Raw genomic sequence first — 19,031 nt, 5'->3', positions numbered from 1 at the left:
GAATAATTAACACTGATAATACAAGTCCCGAGCTTCACTGAGTAAAAAGACAAATCACCAGCATTGCCCCAGAGAGGAAATCCTTTAACTAGCAGCACTCTTTTGACCACAGTGGCTTCACAGATCTCCGATTATCTATTTTAATGGCATTTAGTCTCAGAATTCTGGATGGCATTCTCTTCTTTCTGGATAGACATGAGACTTTGGCTGGTAAGACGTGACAATATAGTCAGTTTGATGAAGTCATGAAAGAAGAGCTTTTTCTATGTCGCTCATAGCTGCTAGTCACAGTTTACCATGTTAAAAAAGTGTTAAATGGGCATCATAGTGTAGTAAAATATATTTAGAAGTTTTAAAAGTTAAAGAAAAGTAGTTTATACTATGTGGCCAAAATTAATTGAATGACCAAATAAAGATATATATATATATATATATTCAAGTGCAATCTGTGAGAACAGTTAATGGAAAATATAATGATTAAGTTGAAGAAATATTCATCCTAACAGCTAATTGTCAGCCATGTTTTTCTGCAGACACTGGCTTTCACTACATCCAAACTAAACGTCACAAGAAGACTAAGATTGTGAAAAGAGGATGAGAAGTCATTTAATTTAATGAATTATTTTTGAGGGGTGTATGACTGAATCTCAAATGTTGAGATTAGCAATATTTTGATTTATTTTATTTATATTAAGGATTAAGAACAAGTTTGGCAAGATGTGACTGACTGTGCTGATTTATTGTAGTGCTTGTAAAATATTTCTCAAATGTAGTAATAGAAACCATTATTTCTTAATAAATATAGATCAGTGTTTTTAATCTCTTACTGCTAATAATGCTGCTGTTTTTGTATTTTTAAAAAATATATTTTTCAAATTTCATCTACAGTTTATATCCTAAATATTCCTTCTTTTCTTAAGTCTGTCCCATCATGTTCTGAAGTATCTTATTTCCTCCTTCCTGGGATTTTTTTTTTTTTTTCTTCCATTCAGTCATCAGTGTGACTTTGGTTTTCTTTGTCAGTCTGATTCCTCAGTTTCAGTATTTTTGGTGGTAGTGGTGTATTTAGGAACGACATACCTCAGTTAAGTACCATAAGTCCTAACAGGTACTATGCGGTGGTGGTGATAGAAGTTAATAGTAACAGCAGTCCTAAGAGTAGTACGGCACAGCAAATGTATCACAGGCACTAAGACAAGATAAAAAAAGACAATCAGACTTAGTAATGTGAATTATAGTGATGTGAATTATAAATATTCAGAGAAATAAATTAATTTGATGAATGATGACTTTTAGCCATGAAAGAGTCTCATTTTAGTAGCTACAATAACCAATCTTGAGTATTATTGTTCTGTCTAGAGTTTCTTTTAGCTTGTTTTGGTTTTTTTTGCTTAAATAATATTCAAACAATTAAATAATAATTTCATGCTTTTCATACTGTTTAAATTGTACAGTGATTTGTTTTTTACCGTGGAGTCTCTTGTAAAGTGAAACTTGATGTTACAATTATATCCAGAATGTTTTATCATAACATTATGGGGCTCTACCATACGCACACTGAGAGATAACAATATAATATCTAAATCACCTCTAATTGTCAGGCTGATTCAACAAGTTGACTCAAAAAAAAAATCAAAATTCCTTTTAAATTTGCGAGTGAGTGTCTGTGGGGATTTTTCCTCTTCCAGGCAGCATTTTACGGCAGACCAGCTCATTTTCTCAAGTCATTTACCAGCAGTTAATAAACTCCACATGGTTCTGAGGGCAAGGTTAGCAGCTCCGAGGGCGGCTCGTTCAGCAAGTCAGCTCACTATCAGAAAAACTTTGCTCTGTGTCTTCACCCGCTCGCTGTAACAGGGCGTGCTTGCGTTTGACTCAGCAAAAAAATCATGTCTCATGTCTCAGAGGAGGCTGCAGGCCAAATCCTGCACACTCACTTGATCCTGTTACGAGCGTGGCAGGAGTGAAGCCTGTCTGAGGCTGCAGAGTGAGAGAACGGTTTCAAAATATCTCAGACACAAGCGAGTCATCACCAAAACTGCCCTGTTTTGGTGTTTTGGGGGGATTCATGTGGGGAGCTATTTTCATGACTCTTTAAAAAAGGGGCCTCAGTGGACTTGAGACCATACGATGACTCACAAGTGGGTCTGTGTTGATCTGAATTGTGACTGCTGCACATGTGGCTCTGTGATTCAGCCGTGAGAGGGTTTGGGTTTGAAACATGGAGAAAATGATCCACAATAAAAGCCATGCAAGTTGACATGCATGACATTTTAAAGTGGGAGAAAGAGAAGCAATCTGTCCGAGCCTCCTGTAACAAACAGTTACTCAAGTATGACAACTTTAAAGAGTTCAACTATAAAGGGCGAAAGAAAAAAAAAAGGACTTTCATACTTTACTATTCAGTTGTTTCTGTATGAACATTACTGGAAGGCTGGTGACCATAGGACCGTAGATGACCTGACTTGCTAACTTTATTATTCCTCTCTGCTTGTGCTTGTGCTCAGCTAATCTAAATGATCTTGCCTTAATTTAAATGGTCACTAATGCTCTAGTTCTGTGTTTTGTGTGTATGTTCTGATTTGGTTGTGTGTATTTATGTATATTTTCTTGCGTAGCTGTGTCTTTTATGTGTTATGTGTTTTTTTTTTTGTCTCTTTTTGTGTTAAGATGTGTGTTTTTTTTCAGTTTGTGTGTATTTTCTTGTCGAGATTTGTGTATTTGTATAAAGGCCCATCTAGGAATGGGCAGTGCAGACTAGCTCAGGCTATACAGGCTGTGGTACGTGGAATTGGTCCGTGTCATGTGCTTGGCCCTAAAAAGAAAAAAAAACACATTAAATAATTAAAAGAAATAGAAAATATATGCATTAAGACATTATTATTATTATTATTACAATTCTGATACCTTGGTTTTATGTATAATCACAACCAGACACTCTTTAGCTTTTGCAGCAAAGTCACAAACACCTAAATACAGAGGGTTTCCTCATAGTCATAAACATGTGTCTCATGTTTTGTTGATTTCATCACTTTGCTGCTTCAGTTTTAGATGTTTCTGCCTTTTCTTTCATTTTGATTTTCCAGTGAAAACACCTGTCCTGAAATAACCCCACCCCCTCACCCTCATATTTATGTTAAGATAACATTACTGAGAAATTAAACTATATCTATATAGCATAACCGGCACCCGTGTAAGAGGCGCTGGACTGTGGTGACATGCTTGGTTCTTTCAGTGAAGTAATCTGAGATTTAGTTAGTAAATACAGTAAATGTTTTTGACAGATTTCTTGCCCTGTCAGTACGAGTAATTTAACTGCACTTTTCACGTCAGTCCAACCGGGATCTTCTTAATGCATCTTGGAACAGGCCAAGCCATTCGAATAAATTCTTCGCACTGACTACATCATCAAATTTCTGTTTACAGTGTGGTAACCATGATAAACAAATGCTTACTGTACGTAATGGAAACATTATACCTGTCAGACCCTATAATTGCCTTTTTACTCTAACATATTTGCTCTGTGGGAGTTGACAGGTGTGGCCACTGTCGACACCTTCGGAAGTGAGTCACCAACGCTTAAGTCAACTTTATGATTGTCACATTGTCGTTGGAAAGGAAGATTATATCTTGTTCATCAGCTCAGATTCAGAGTCTTAATGTCCATTTAATATACAGTATGTCGGCTTAGAAAGTGGTCCCAAACAGTCCGACCTTCGACTGTGAACAACTCCTTGACGATTATTGAATCTAAGGGAACAAACTTGTCATCGGTATTGAAGTGCAGCTTTATATTATAGCAGCAGCGAATAAACTGGGTTTAGTTTACATTTTAAATTTAAAGTGAAGCTGCAGAGCTCGATCTTCAGCATCAGCGGAGGGCAGTGATGGAAGAAGTATTCAGGTCTTGAGTAAAAAGTACTCAAGTAAAAGTACCAGTAGGCTACAACAACTTAAAAACACTCAACTTCAAGCAGAAGGCCTGCATGCAACGTGTCTTTATCTGAAATGTGCTGAAATGGACATATATACTAACACAAACTGGAAATACTCAAGTAATGTACAAAATTAAGTAAATGCACTTTGACTTCTATGTTACTTCCCACCAGTGAAGGGACACAGATGATCTTTCTTCTGGCTGGTGACAGTTCACCACAACAGTTTGCAGTCAGTGTTAATCCTCAGTATGAGGGAAAGATATGTGTGTAAATGATCTGCTGAGCACTCAGAGCAGCAACATCTACACACCGTCTGTGCAGGAAGAGCTAGTAATTAAAAGTCATAAAGAGTCATAAAATGATGTTTCCTGTCCCGGAGAGCCACCGCTTTCTGGTCTAGACAGCTTTTGAATCATTCTGTGTGATTCATTAATGATCCAGATCGTGCAGTCATGGTTTATTTTGTGTGGATCAGCAGGTCAGAGTTCTGGTACACTGACAGTTGACTATTTGGCTTTAACCATTCTGTCTGTGCGTGAACAGAAGCAGTGTTTTGGTATTCAGGCGAAAAATAAACAAGATAGTTGGTTTTAGAGAATCTGACAAAACTTTTTTATATCTGTTGGGAACTAGACAGAAGTTTGTCCAGTGATATAATATAATATTCCTATAATGTCCTTATGCTGATAAATGATAGGTTACTGAACAGTCGCCTCCCCTTTGCTACATTAAGCCATATTTTAGAGGCTGTTTTCACTTTTTATGAAGTTGTTGTGCTCATGTTTTACTCAAGAATTTCTTGTTGATTAGGGAAGACTCATCTGCCCTGAGGTTTGACTTCATCACGCATCTGACTTTCTCCCTCTAAATTAGGTCAATGAGATTCGTCGTAAGCGCCCAAAGGTGCACTAGGCCACGCCAGAAGTGCCCGGCCCACCCCCACCACACCTACTGCTGTGCAAGCTGCGATTGTCATCCACTGACAGTGAAGTGGGCGGCGGAAGGCAGACTTATCTCTCCCACCCGCAGCCTGCTTTTTACTCCGCCGAAGCCAGATGCCAGCACACATGGACCTGAGACAACGAGCGAGGCAGAGCTGCGTATGGGACCTACTTTTTCACACACCTGTGTAGGTAGATGTGAGGATGAACCTACTGCGCAGAGGTCTACGACTATTATTTTAACATCCAACAAAATTGGTTGTTTTCTCTGTGTAGTTCTGTATGCTGGCCAGCCTGTAAAGTGAAACTCTGAGTGGGTTTCCCCATTTCTTTTTGTGAGTCAAGTTTTGATCAGATTTTTCTGCTCGTCGTCGCATTGTTTTCATACTGTGGCGACTGTAAAGGCTTCTAAAACATAATACCAGCACCACAGTAGGTTATGGCTCATCCTCAGTTACGCACAGATCTCCTGGATCAACGTCGGTCTCTCTGGCTCGCCGCTCCAGTCACTCCACGTCTTGAGTTACAAATCCAAAATGTCTTCAGGATGATCCGCACCGAGTTGATTTTTTTTTTTATGCCAACACTCCTGGATGAAGATGAAGCTGTTGTGGACTCTGCCACCCAAACTCTATTTGAACTTGGGTCCAGGAAGGAAGGCAAGATGTTGGCATAGCTGTTGAACTGAGAGCCCTGCTATGCCATCAAATTGCCATCTTTCTCTCCCCTTTGCAGCAAAGTTCTCCACATATATATATAACTGCACCTGTTTACACCGAGACATCTTAACTATCTTAAAGATCTGTGAGGTTTGGTTTTATTTGCTATAGTAACAAGCAATTTTGCAATTTAAAAATAATCTGCCTGTATATGGAGGTGTGTTGATCAGTGTGGGCCACAACCTTCAGGATTAAATGATGTGTTTTTAAAAGTAAGTACGTTTGTGTGTGTGTGGTTTTTTTAGGTTTTCTTATGAGGTTTGGCACAAATTTAATTTATTGCCTATTTATTGGTGTTTTAATTTCAGTGAAATCATAACATGATGATACAACGCTGTTATCAGTTCTAAATTCATCATATTTTAGGGAAATGTATCTCTAACACAGCATTTTCCCACACAGTGCAAAACAGTGAATGTAACTTGTGTTTTTAATTTTATGAATATTTGTGCATACACGATACATATCGATATTGGCACTGATGATGTTCTTATTCATTTAAGACATTTTCTCTCACAAAGGGTTATTTCAGTGCTCAAGTATCACCATTTATTATTAATGATAACAAAATAAGGCTGAATGACAACTTTAGGAGGCTGAAGACTGCAAAGATTGTTCCTGAGAGATGAGAACATGGACAAAATACTCTGCAGCTTGTCCAGTGGTGGAAAGCGAAGTACATTTACTTCAGTATTGTACTTTTCTATTTTCTCATTTCCATTTTATGCTAGTATGTACTCAATTAGAGATCAGAGAGAAAAGTTTTACAATGCTACATTTATGGAGATGCTGTAGATGTTATTTTTTGGTTCAGATTTTTTTTTTTAAACTTGTAATACATTTAGAAAATATAATGCATTTCTGTGCCCAGCAGCATTTAAAATCAATAAACTGTGCTCCATCATGACAAGTTTTAACATTGAGATACGGCACCCACATGAATGTATTAGTGATATTAATTTAGTTATACAGTATATTCATAATAATGTAACACTCTAAAAGGGTCATTCTGCATGATGTTCGCTTTTAGTTTCAGTACTTTACTATTTTGGTGATGGCACTAATGAAATTATACTTAAGTTACACTTTTGATGTAGTACATTCACACTGATTTGCTTGACTGACCTTTGCTGCTGTAAAGCCACACTATGGTAGTGCATTATTGTTGGTACTAATGCTATCAACCCTCTATGTAATTTAACGTATTTATTTTTTGATTAGTATTGCAAATTTTTTAGTGATTTCAATCGAAGAGCTAAATTGAATGGTCTCTTTTGAGAAATTATATCTAAAAGCTTTGGTATCAACAGTGTGCGTTTAGGTGTGTGGATATCCAATTAAATGCCGTTGAGTGTTTTAATAATTCCAACATCAACTCTTTAATAAAATGTCATTGTTTCAAAATATAAGCAAATCAATGTGTGTACAGTTCTGCTTTTTGCTTTCAGAATCACACTAATCACCTTAAGATGTATATCTGTAAGATATATCTAAATATTTTTAAGGTGGGAGTTTTATTGATTGATTCATTAATTTCTACCATTGGCTTGTGGTTTGATAATACTAATTTATCAGCGTAACAATTTTAAATGACATGTAAATCACTGTTTTTGTAGAAATTTAATCATTATATTAACAATATGCTTTTGATCATTAGTAGTCATAATTATCTACATACTTTAGATTGAAATTAATTTACTGAGAAGATAATGTTTTCCATAAAACTATAAAGTGAATGGTTCTAAAGCTACTGATATGACTGAGGTGATCATCAGGTGGTTAGTGTCGGTCACATGATCCGCTCGGCTGGGTCATGTGACCCTGTGACGCTGTTGGCGTGTCTTCCTCCATGCTTTCCTCCTCCTGCCGCTGATGTCTGTCTGTTTTCATGCCTGCTGTCAGCTCGGAGGCGGTTTGAGGGTTTGAAACACGGTCAGCCTCACAGGAAAGCAGAGAGGTAAGAAGACACAACAGCTGTCATCTACCAGAGCGGCCCTCCTGAAGCTGCAACCAGCTAGCTTAACATTAGCTTAGCTTAGCTTAGCCTCGGTAACGTTTATCACTTAGCTCCCAGCTAAGTGAAGAAAGCAGCGTTTGGCTCACTGCTGCTGTTGTCGGTAAGGAGCTGTGTAACTTACAGCACGACGGTCCTGCCTGTGTGTTGAGCTAACGTGAAGTGAGTTCAGGTAGCATTAGACAGGCAGGGGAGAGGCCTCCCTGGCAATGAAAGTCTTACAGGAGTGTGCAGGTCAAGGTGGCTGCACCAGTAAACACAGAAGCTAGAAGCTTTCAGCAGCACTGTCCCATGAAACCTACTCACAGTGTTCATACTCACTCAAGCCCTTTTTGTTTGTTTATGTCAAAGAAGACCTGTGTGTTCAGTAACTGGGTTGGAGGGAGTGAAAGAGGTTGAAGGGGTACTACATTTCCCATAATGCAACCAAAAGTATCTTTTTATCTGTATTGTATCATTACTTAAAGGGTTTATTAAAGGGTTATTCAAGTTTTCACTAAGCGGGTCTCTTTCTCCCTCTGCTATGTCTGTAGTGCAATAAATTGTTACTTATTGACCAACATATCTGTGTTAAGCTGAAATTTGTCTGTAGTGAGAAGTGGGCAGACAGACAGACATGAAGTTAACATGAAGCTTTTTGTTTGACACAGATGAACAGTGAGAACTTCAGCCTGAGTGAGAAGATCGTGACACCCTCCTACATTCGACAGGGGAGCCAGGCACGGCGCAGCCATGAGCAGCTCATCAGACACTTACTGGAGCAGGTAAAGTCCACTGCTGCCTTCACGGGTCCTGAGGGTCACTGCAGATTCAGCCTCTTTTTCACGTTGTGTGCGTTGCAGGGTAAGTGTCCGGAGGAGGGATGGAGTGAGAGCACACTGGAGCTCTTCCTGAACGAGCTGGCTGTGATGGACAGCAATAACTTCCTCGGCAACTGCGGGGTGGGAGAGAGAGAAGGCCGGGTGGTGTCCAGCCTCGTGGCAAAGCGACATTACAGGTTCAAGTTTGACATTAAATTCATAATGAGGTCACCGTGCATAACAGTGGAGCCCCACCAACACTGGATTTACGAGGTTGATATTGATATTTAACAGTGTGAAAAAATCTGCTAATGATATATATCAGCTAAATTTTAACATAAACTTTCCTGATAAGGATCCCATGAATTTTGTCATCAAAGAATTGTTGTCAAGTGGTGTATTTGTGTTTGAGACTTCATTGACTGTTGGCTGTGGAAAAAAAATCTTAACTCAAGGTCCTCTTACTAGTTTTTTCAAAGTAAACTGATAGACTGATCAATTTATGATAAGATAGAATACCACCAAATTATTCTGGCTCTGCTCAACATATTACTGAGGTATATTCAAAAGTAGCCGTGCAATCTTCTGTGATGTCTATACAATGTCCAGTGTAATGATTTACATAGTTCACAAAGTTTAGGAAGTTGTTCAACGGTTCCCTTTGTGACATCCAGCTGCTTTGTGTAGGTTGATCCATGGCATAGGTAGGTCAGGTGACATTGCTGCTATCCAGCCCAAAGCTGCAGGATCCAGTCTGCTGAACAAGCTGACCAATTCACTTGTGTTGGACATCTTAAAGCTCTCAGGTATGTACCTCTTAACATTCAAACTATGCAGCTGATATGTATGATTATATTATAATAATATTTAGGGCATTCAATATTTGTGCCAAACAATGTTTGAATTTGTGTTATTTTCCAGCCACTGCACAGTTGTGTTTTGACTACAACAAAAAAACAGAAATCTTACAGGGCTGCAATTTTAGCATTACATGTCCATGAAGTTGGGGGACTCATAAGGGACAGGCAAAATTGTAAAAAAAAAAAATAGAGGCAGCAGAGGCCAAAATGTCCAAATTTGTAGTCCCTAGGATGCGTGAGGCTCCAAAAATGCAGGATCCTACATTTCCCATAATGCAGCTCAAAGGCATCTTTCATTAGACCTCCCTAAATGCCCGCTTCTGAAAAAAACCCACACCTCCAGCTCGTCATTTAGGTTTTGCGTTTGTTTTTTCCTGGATAACAGGCGTCCGGAGTGTGGCAAGCTGCTTTGTTGTTCCCATGGCGACAGGGATGAGCCTGACCCTGTGCTTCCTGACCCTTCGTCATCGGAGACCCAACGCTCGCTACATCATTTGGCCCCGAATTGACCAGAAGTCCTGTTTCAAAGCCATGATCACAGCAGGTGATACTGATATCAATATGTAATCTTAGAAACATGGCAGCAGGTAGCAATGTTTGTGTGACAAGTTCTTTTTAATATTCAAGTTCTGAAATAGTAAAGTTTCTTTCTACTCACGGGATGACAAAATCTTCTGGCATGTTCTTCCCAATGCTTTTGCTGTCTCTGGCTTGAATCTGGCGGGTTGATCAGGCTTCGAACCAGTGGTGGTGGAGAACGTTCTTGAGGGCGATGAGTTGCGGACAGACTTGGAAGCAGTTGAGAACAAGATCAAGGAGCTCGGAGCTGAGAGCATCCTGTGTGTTCATTCAACAACATCCTGCTTTGCCCCGCGCGTCCCTGACAGGTAAAATAAGTGCTTATTTACCCCATAGGCTTTTCTAGAAGTCACAGTAGTTGATTTATATATACCTGTACAGTTTACATGAAGTTGATCATTAATTATTCATTATCTTCTAGGCTCGAGGAGCTGGCCACTATGTGTGCCACATATAACATTCCCCATGTAGTTAACAATGCATATGGAGTTCAGTCGTCCAAATGCATGCACCTGATTCAACAGGTAAGTTGTCATTTGTATTTTCAAGTGGTAGAATTCTTGTGCTCAGCTTCACTTGCACAGTAATAGCTGTTTGTTTGTGGCAGTTTGAGCTGAAGCTCATCTCTAAATACAGTAGTCCCTCGCTATAACGCGGTTCACCTTTCGCGGCCTCGCTGTTTCGCGGATTTTTTTTAGTGCAATTTTGCATGCTTTTTTTTTTTTTACAGTGTATGAACGCGCATTGTGTTCTGCGTCCTGATTGGCTAAGGGACTGTAGACCAAGGTCAATCTCCTCCTTGCCGTGTCTCTGTACAGTACAGAATGCGTTCGGCTTGCCAAATTTACATAAATGTTCAATCGCTAGCAGTGTGACTTTTAAGTGCTGCCTGTTTGCAAGACAAACAAACAAGAGATAAATGTGAGAAAATGTTAATGCCTGTCTGAGAAAAGTGTATAAACTGTATGGTGAGGGGTTTTACAGCCTTAAAATATATATAGTAATTGTAAAAAATAAAGCTGACTACTTCGCGGATTTCGCCTATTGCGGGTTATTTTTAGAACGTAACCCCCGCAGTAAACGAGGGACCACTGTACAAACATGACATTAAAGCATCTCCACTGTCATCATACAGCATGTACTTTGCTCATTAACAAGTAACAGATATAGTTGATGCTTAGATTTTTCTTGGGCTGCCTTTCATCAGGGGGCTCGTGTTGGCAGAATCGACGCCTTTGTACAGAGCTTGGACAAGAACTTCATGGTTCCAGTAGGTGGGGCCATAATCGCAGGTTTTGATGAGTCCTTCATACAGGAGATAAGCAAGATGTACCCTGGTGAGTATGAACAACACCACGGCTGAGATAAGATGAGTGAAATTATGGAGGTAAATGGTTAAAATGGTAGATGTGTAGTTAATGTATTTGCATTCTTATACAGATTCTATGTATGCATAGAAAAGAGCATAAAATGCAAAATAATCTGTCCTCCTTTTCCTGATGTTTTAAAGTTAGTGTTTGCCAGGCTTTACTGCATTAAGGACACACTTTTTGTTTTATTTTATTGCAGATATTTTCTCTATATGATTCCTACATTTACATTAAAAACTGTAAAAATATGTATTTGGGTATAGGAACCCATTAATAACATAAATTAATCAATATAATCCCCAGCCCTAGCCATCATCCATGGCAATACAGTACAGTCAGGCAAGTTCCAGTGGGACTTAACATCTACAGCACTAATGCTGCATTTTTTATGTTAAAAAGATAATGTGAAGAGTTTTTTTTTAAAACCTATTATTAGGTCTGCAATATCTACAGCTGCTTAGCAAAGCCACTTTGGTGGCCTTTTTTGTCCAGGTCGAGCATCGGCCTCACCTTCCCTTGACGTCCTCATTACCCTTCTCTCTCTGGGAGCCAGTGGCTACAAGAAACTCCTGTCAGAAAGAAAGGTGAGAGCAGGCACACATCAGCATATAAGGTTGAATATTTTAACATATTGGCATAAAAACACAGCGGCAATGTCCGTTTGAATGTGTTTCTATTCTTTGATCTGTCCCCTTGTGACTAAAAAAAAAACCACAGCTTACATAAGTTGTATTGAATTGCAGTGCGTCACATGTTATGACTGCGTGTGTGTAGCTCTTTGCTTACCTGCATTGTGACTGAGGAGCAAGACTTGAGCGAGCAGTGAGCTTTGTAGAGGGAGGAGTATGCTATAAGAAGATAAAATTGATCCAGAAGTTTTCAGAGAACATCCCCTGGTGGCTCCCTGCTTTAAAGCAGAGTTGCTCACAATGCAGCATCCCCCTCTTCAAACGGTAGGCACTGCAGCATTCTCACACCTCAGAACTGCTGTTCCTTAAATGTACTGTAATCGTACGGGACTACAGTGTATCTCTTTCTGCTGATGCTCAGACCTGAGGAAGATTCAGACATAAATTACTCTTCTTTAATCCTCAAAAGCTGCAGGATGTTTCTCGCCTCAGATGGATTGCATCTAGTTTTCTGACAGGTCCTATTGGTAAAATACTAACAGAGAACACACTGCATGATCAAAAAATAGACCTGAACCTAAAAATAACACTCTTACAGTATGGTGGACAAAACCTAAAATGCCCTTAGAGTAAAAAGCGACTCCGTAGCTGAAATATACATCTAGGAAATTCCTCTGGCCTCTCAGATGACCCGACACCATCAAGGCCTATTGATTTCTCTTGGTCCACATTATGCATAATTAATGTACAGGACCAGTTTTCCATATTGTCTGCAGAACTGATTTCCTCACATCTCCCCTGGGGTCAAAAGCTTTAAATAATTCAGACGTTTCATCTGCTGAGATTCATTTACAGCCTCACGTAACCATTTTAGAAAATGTCTAGATATTGAAAAGAGCCAGCAGATGATGTGTGTGTTTTCTGGTGGGGACGGGCTTTAGCCATCACACACACACACACACTTATTGTCTGCGTAGTCGCAGCCATGCACTCTCTCCACCGCTTGTGCCCCGCCTCTCCAGGGACGATAAAGTCATCCATTGTTGTTAGAGAACAAGGGGCACTTAGAGACACTTGACATCATCGAAAGGCTGTTTGTGTTCAACTGATGACAGAGAAAATATTTTCCTTCTTGATGTTTTCAAATTAGGAAAGTATGAGTCAGCAGAGTACGCTGACACACACCCACAGTCGCAGAGAGCAGATCCTTTAATGTGCGATGCTTCACTGGGGAATCTGCCGCCGGGAGCCTGCAATAAAAACACTGCGATTTGTTGTTATGCTGCTTCCCCGCCTAGCCTGGGCTCATAACATCTGTGTCCAAAGCCCCATCGACCTTATTCAGTCTTCCACACACTGCTAGGAGACTCTGAACGAATCACACTCTGTCAGCAAAATTGAAACATGTGGATGCTGAAATCTCAGGATAAAAGCATGTGCCGCCCCTCTCCTGCCTCTCTAATTAATCCCAGAGGTAGGTGTGTGACACGAGCGGAGATCCTTGCCAGAGATGGAGAGGAAGTGGACACGTCGCCTGTGCTGAAGCTTGGAGGGAAAAACGTAGTCAGACAGGCAGGGGAAGAAGTAAATAGGGGAGGGAGGGGGGGAGGGATTTGGACATGGGCCGGCCTGCTTGCAGATGGATTTGCTTGATTAGCAATAAAACCAAGGCTGCTGCTGCTAAATTAAGGCTGTGGCTAAATGTGAAAGGAGCATTCTGCTGCTATTTATAGTTCTTCCATGTGGCCCCTGCTCAATCTAGTTGTGTCTTGCTATTCCCCTTCTCTGTGTCTGCATGTCCTGCAGGAGATTTATTCATTCCTGGCTCAGGAGCTGAAGAGTCTGGCCTCTGCGCACGGGGAGAGGCTGCTTCACACCCCACATAACCCCATTTCACTGGGTGAGCTCAATGTGCTTCTCCAGACTACATTCCTGACCACATATTAGTGCATTTCTTTAATTTTAATGTCATCATTGCGCATATGTGCGTTCGGTGTGGTACCTCTGTCCTGCAGCCATGTCTCTGGATGGTCTCCAGGCCGAGAGCGACAAGGCGGTGACTCAGCTGGGCTCCATGCTGTTCACTCGGCAAGTGTCGGGAGCCAGGTATGAAAACTTTACAAGGGTACAGCCACAATCTGGCCAGGAAATGGAGACATTGGGAGGGAATAGAAAACAAGAGGGTGTGGAGGTGCGTGTGTGTGTGATCAGGAGTGAGTTGACGTGCCAAAAAAAGCCAAAAAGGGTTTCATCCACTTCCATAAAAACTGAAGGGATGAGGTGTGTGTTGCCAAACAAAAAGACCAGTGGAAATCAGCAATCAGGCAGATGGATCTGCTGAATACGGTGGAGCGTGAGCTACTTTAGATGATTAGACTGCCCGTCCTATCAGGGGCTGCCTCCTAATTTAACTGGATGTTTCCAATAGGATCCACAGAGCGGTGTTGTCTCCACTGGGACAGCAGGTACAAACTGTGACGCAGCTTTGACAGCCATGCTCTCGCTCTCACTGGTGGGGTTTGTATCTCAGCGGTAGGGAGGAGGATTAGTCAATCCTTCATTTATATTGTCGTCAGTATTTCGGCAGCCTTATTTCAAGTTAAGGGGGGCTGCCTTTTGTTATTTGTTATTCCATTTTTCCCTCCAGTCATTTTTGACCAAGCCCATCTAAATATTTCAAATATCCCAAATGAATGATTTATTTGGGTCATTCTCTCATGTTTGTTTTTTGTTTTTTCTAATGCACTCATGGCTCAATTGCATTAGAAAAAAAGGAAAAAGGGAACAGCCTCCACATGTCCTTCGTTCCCTCCTTGATTTCTTTCAGGTGAAGAAGTTTCCATGGTTGGGGTGCAGAGCTTACTCAAATCTTCTATCCTAGAGAATACCTAATCAAATGCATTGACTATTAAGTTTAATGCTCATCATCCAGGCATAAACCTTATTAGTTTGTAGCAGTATATGATGTACGTTTAAGTGTTTTTGGTGCTAACTAAGAATCCTGTGAGAGGGAACTGGCTTTGTTCACATCAAAAATCTAGCAAAAACGATAAATAGAGATCTACATCTGAGTACAATGCATTTGCCTCATGCACACAGTCCTAATAGCTAGACAGTAATTGATTTCACATTAAAGTGAGTCTAAACTGTGCTGACGGTGGTGAAACCCGGCCAAATTTCAGAGGCAAACGCATTGTTTACAGTATTGCAGAGCTTTTAAACCAACTACAGCTCAAGCAGTTTTTGTAGCTTTAGCAGTTTTCTCACTTTAAAAATCCGCCTCTGTAAACACACATGGTCGCAGTATGTTGATAATGCAACTCTGTGTGGTCTGTCTCATTTCTGCTTTTTAACAGCAGCTGAGTTTGTAAAGGAAACTTTTTACTTTTCAAAGACAACAACTAAGCAGCAGCCAACTAAAACAAAGTAAACTTTTCTTCCAATGGTTTTGGAATCAAATGACACTGAGTAAATGTTTTTGAGGTCCTTGAGCAACTGTTGACTCTCAATGTTGAGGTGAGCCGCGAGTAACCTCCTTTTTAAAAAAGAAAAACACTTTCCCTTTTTAAAGCTGCTATAACCAAGATTAATAAATCAATCACATGATTATTTGTATGTGGGTTGTTTTCACCTAACTCAGCACTTCTTCTCAGTTCTACAGACCCTTATAGTGTCTTTTAGCTCATTGATTTGGTTTTCCAGCCCACAACTTCACTGTAACTGCACTCATAGCATCTTATTTTGGCAACACGATATTTTTTTCCAGCAAAAAAAGCTCTGAAACTCCACTGTACACAGCCTATCCAGGACCAAACCGCAGAGACAAAATTAGCAACTAGCTAGCAAACACAGTGCAGCATTTAGCAGTGAAGAGCCAGGGTAGGGTATGCAGGGTGTGGTGGAGACCAAAACAGAGGTGAGTAAACACAGGACATACACTTCTGAGGCACCCAGAAACTCCAAATGAATGTTAGTGTTGCTGTGTGGCTGTTGGATGTTTAAATAATTGTTTTCTAAGAAGTTCACCATCATATAAACTTACAAATTGATAAAATGTCAGTGATGCTCTCCTCTTGTTCTTGCTGCCCCCATTTTACAAATGTAACTCTGAATTCCTAAAAGCACAGTATTTACAGTGAAACATACATTGCAGTACGACAGTTAGTGTATCATTTTCTGTATAACTGAGAAAGGATCAGCAATGAACAATTCTAAGTACCACTTTGTTCTAACAGTTGGAGGCTGGGTGGCTCCTTCTATAGAGAGTAGAGTTTGTCTGTCTGCCAATGCAAGTAAATATTGCAAATCACACATTTTTGATTGGATCATTAGGCGGCTACCTTCATTATGAATGATTTCCCCACTGCCTGTAAAAGTCCGATTATTTCATTATAATAGTTATTTGTCACATGACCAGCTTAAGCCTTTGTCAGGTCATAGTTTAATTTCCCAGCATGTTAAGTAATCATTACTGCCCTACATTATCCTTGTTTTGTTTTTCTAGGGTAATACCTCTGGGCAAGGAGCAGACCATAAGTGGGCACACGTTCCGTGGCTTCATGTCACACTCGGAGGCTTACCCCTGTCCTTACCTCAATGCTGCCTCAGCTGTGGGTATCACTCGTGAAGATGTGACTCTGTGCATCAAAAGGCTTGACAAGTGCCTGAAGACCCTGAAGAAAGGGGGAAATGCAGCGGCAAGTAGTTCCCCATTGTGCGAGGAGGACACTACTGGAGAATAACTGAGCTGTAATAAGAATATTTTAATGGGCTGGAGAGTGATCTCTGCTTAGTTTGAGCCCTCTTCTGCCTGCACTTACTTCTTACCTGATTTGAACTGACTGCGTGATCTCAATGGCACTTACTGATGGATTATCAATCCAGACATTGACTTGAACTCTGCCACAGCATCTTGTGATGATACTGTGCGCAGGTGCCCAATACAAACAAAAATGACACAAGCTAATGTCGCTGACTAATTCCCTCCTCTGTGAAGGTGCACTAATTAGTAGGTTCTGTAAGGACACAGGCTGCATACAAATGCTTCTCGGGAGCATATGGTTGTTCACCACTGATCTAAAGTTGGACTGAGGCGTCAGCACAATATTTCATTGTGGTCTGTGTATGTGGAAAATGCTTTACATTGTTATGGATTTTGTACTCAAAATAGATAGTGGATCTACCGTTTACAATGACCTTGACTTCCTGTGTGTCTTGTTTTTCCACTAAAGCCATATGAAGCTTCACAGCCCCTTTACTGGATGCAGTATTCCATCAATTAGCCAGTCTTTTAGACTGAAAACACCGCTACTGTTCTGTTTTGGGAATACATTAGGATTTTCCTCTCGTTGATACATGAAACAGTATAGCTTTATAATGTAGTATGTTGTGCCATGCCTTCTGCAGTGTGCTGTAACGTGATACAAATGCTGCTGAGCCATTAGCTCCATTTCTACCCAGCACATTGGACCAGCTCATTTACTTTTAGGCTCTGGAACAAATAATCAATGAAGTGCACCAAACACAGATCATTCTTGAATTCATTAAAGGAAAGGTTAATGCCAGTCTCGGTGTGAACCCGCGCTTTATGTAACATAAACAATTGAAGAGGTATGTAGTTAACTGTGATCCTGTGTGTTAGTGTTGTACAGTGTAGGGTCAATTTGGATTTTCAGTCAGAACTTCCCCAGAGGAGTTATCTTTAATCACACCAGTCTCTTCCATGTTTGGGCGTTTCAGAGGATTTCTTAATTCTTTTGTCTTATTCCCACTGCTCTCCAATCTCAGTCATTAGGAGGCAGAGGAGGGAGCGCCCTGAGGCACAAAAATAGACTCCTACTAAAGCCTCACTGACTGATGACTAATCTATATTTCGATGCTGCACCGTTTGAGTTCTTATTGTGCCTTCCCCTTCATCTGCTGCGGATTATCAAAGTTGATTGTTAGCTTTGGGCTTGTGTAGTGGATGCCACTGCGTGTTCAAGAGTTCACATTTAGTTCTGATCCATGTACGGATCCACACGTGCGTCAGAACTTGAGGTGTCAGCGGTCAGAGTTGCTGCCTCTGTGCTGGGCCCAGGTGTGCTTAGGTATAGCAGTGTGTAGTCAGCATGTGAGCAGTTAGTAGTGCAGGGCAGAATACATGTGTAGCAACAGCAGAACCAGTCCACTCGGCAGCCTTTGAAAGTGGGCTGGAGTCAGACAGATAAGGGTGCTGTATCAGCACACTTTCACTGTTCCCAAGCTGGACTGAACCATTAACGAAATATTGTGGAAAAACACTGTGCACTGTGACAGCAGTGCAGCACTCTGAGAAACAGAAGATGGCATTCACGTTTTCCAATGAACCTCACCTGTGTCTGTCAGAATGAAGAAATAATGAGCTGTAGATGATTTGATGACTGATTCTGAAGCTACTTGTGGTTTAGGCCTACATGGACAAAGCCGACCACCTCTAAATATGCAGAACTGTTGAGAAGAGAGAAGTCGTTTTTTTTTTTTTTCCATCTGTCTCCGCTCCCTGTCATCAGTTTGCTAGGTCTCCCCATCTTTTGCTGATGTTGCAGAGATGCTGTGGGGATCGAGAGAGTCGGACCCACTTTTTCTGCCGGCCAGTTTTAAAGGACCCCCCTTCCTATTTCTGCTGCAGTGTGTAAATCCGATAAAGGTTGCCGCTGAGAAACTTGCACAAGGCATCACAGTCTGTTTTTTTTATGCAATCAAGTTACCAGTGTGATAATGAGAAGCATTGCAAAAAGGAAACAGCTCACATAGTTCAAACAGTTAGGACTGCAGGGAAAACAGACCACATTATGGCTGTAAGTAAGTCAGCTTATCATCAGCATGTAAGTGTTTTATTATTTATAAAATGGCAGAAGACACTTGCAGCCTCTTGTTTCCCTTTCCTTTCAACTGAAATGATTGTGTACCTTCATCCCTCCTCACCAAAACAGGCCGAAAATATTCCCTCTGAATCTGAGCTCCACACACTAAATCATCGGTCTAAGCACCCCAGGGATCTCGCTGGGTGACAAATGGCCCTTCGCTCCTGGCGCTCAGCATCTGCCAGGTACAGTTCAGTGATGATGGAGTGTCAGAGTGGCACAAACAGGACCATAGATTACCAAAAGGGGTCATGGATCACCAGTCTGGGACCAGTGGGGACATTGCGCCCTGCTGGT

General features: G+C 40.8%; 1 protein-coding gene across 2 annotated transcripts; it reads left to right on the top strand.

The window, feature by feature from the left end:
* Positions 1–7,425: 7,425 nt before the first annotated feature.
* On the top strand, positions 7,426–17,414 carry sepsecs (Sep (O-phosphoserine) tRNA:Sec (selenocysteine) tRNA synthase). Of its 2 annotated transcripts, none has more exons than XM_070855030.1 (12): positions 7,426–7,555; positions 8,263–8,376; positions 8,455–8,609; positions 9,100–9,218; positions 9,658–9,816; positions 10,006–10,159; positions 10,273–10,375; positions 11,059–11,188; positions 11,714–11,805; positions 13,657–13,750; positions 13,866–13,956; positions 16,355–17,414. In XM_070855030.1, exons 2-12 carry the CDS (start codon positions 8,263–8,265, stop codon positions 16,590–16,592), a joined length of 1,449 nt encoding a protein of 482 aa, XP_070711131.1. In that variant the 5' UTR covers positions 7,426–7,555; the 3' UTR covers positions 16,593–17,414. The 2 variants fall into 2 exon arrangements, with proteins under 2 accessions (XP_070711131.1, XP_070711132.1); XM_070855031.1 differs by lacking the exon at positions 7,426–7,555 and adding an exon at positions 7,672–7,715.
* The last annotated feature ends 1,617 nt before the right edge of the window (positions 17,415–19,031 follow it).

The sequence above is a fragment of the Pempheris klunzingeri genome, chromosome 23 (assembly GCF_042242105.1).
Source record: "Pempheris klunzingeri isolate RE-2024b chromosome 23, fPemKlu1.hap1, whole genome shotgun sequence".
NCBI classification, from domain to species: Eukaryota; Metazoa; Chordata; class Actinopteri; order Acropomatiformes; family Pempheridae; genus Pempheris; species Pempheris klunzingeri.
Note: the sequence above shows the minus strand (reverse complement) of the source record. Positions and strands in the feature narration are given on the sequence as shown.

Bases quoted from the DNA above. Each gene is read 5' to 3' on its own strand.
- sepsecs (XM_070855030.1), top strand. From the start codon at position 8,263: ATGAACAGTGAGAACTTCAGCCTGAGTGAGAAGATCGTGACACCCTCC. The intron at 9,817-10,005 runs GTGATACTGATA...CGGGTTGATCAG, and splicing joins CAAAGCCATGATCACAGCAG to GCTTCGAACCAGTGGTGGTG. The intron at 10,376-11,058 runs GTAAGTTGTCAT...GCCTTTCATCAG, and splicing joins GCATGCACCTGATTCAACAG to GGGGCTCGTGTTGGCAGAAT.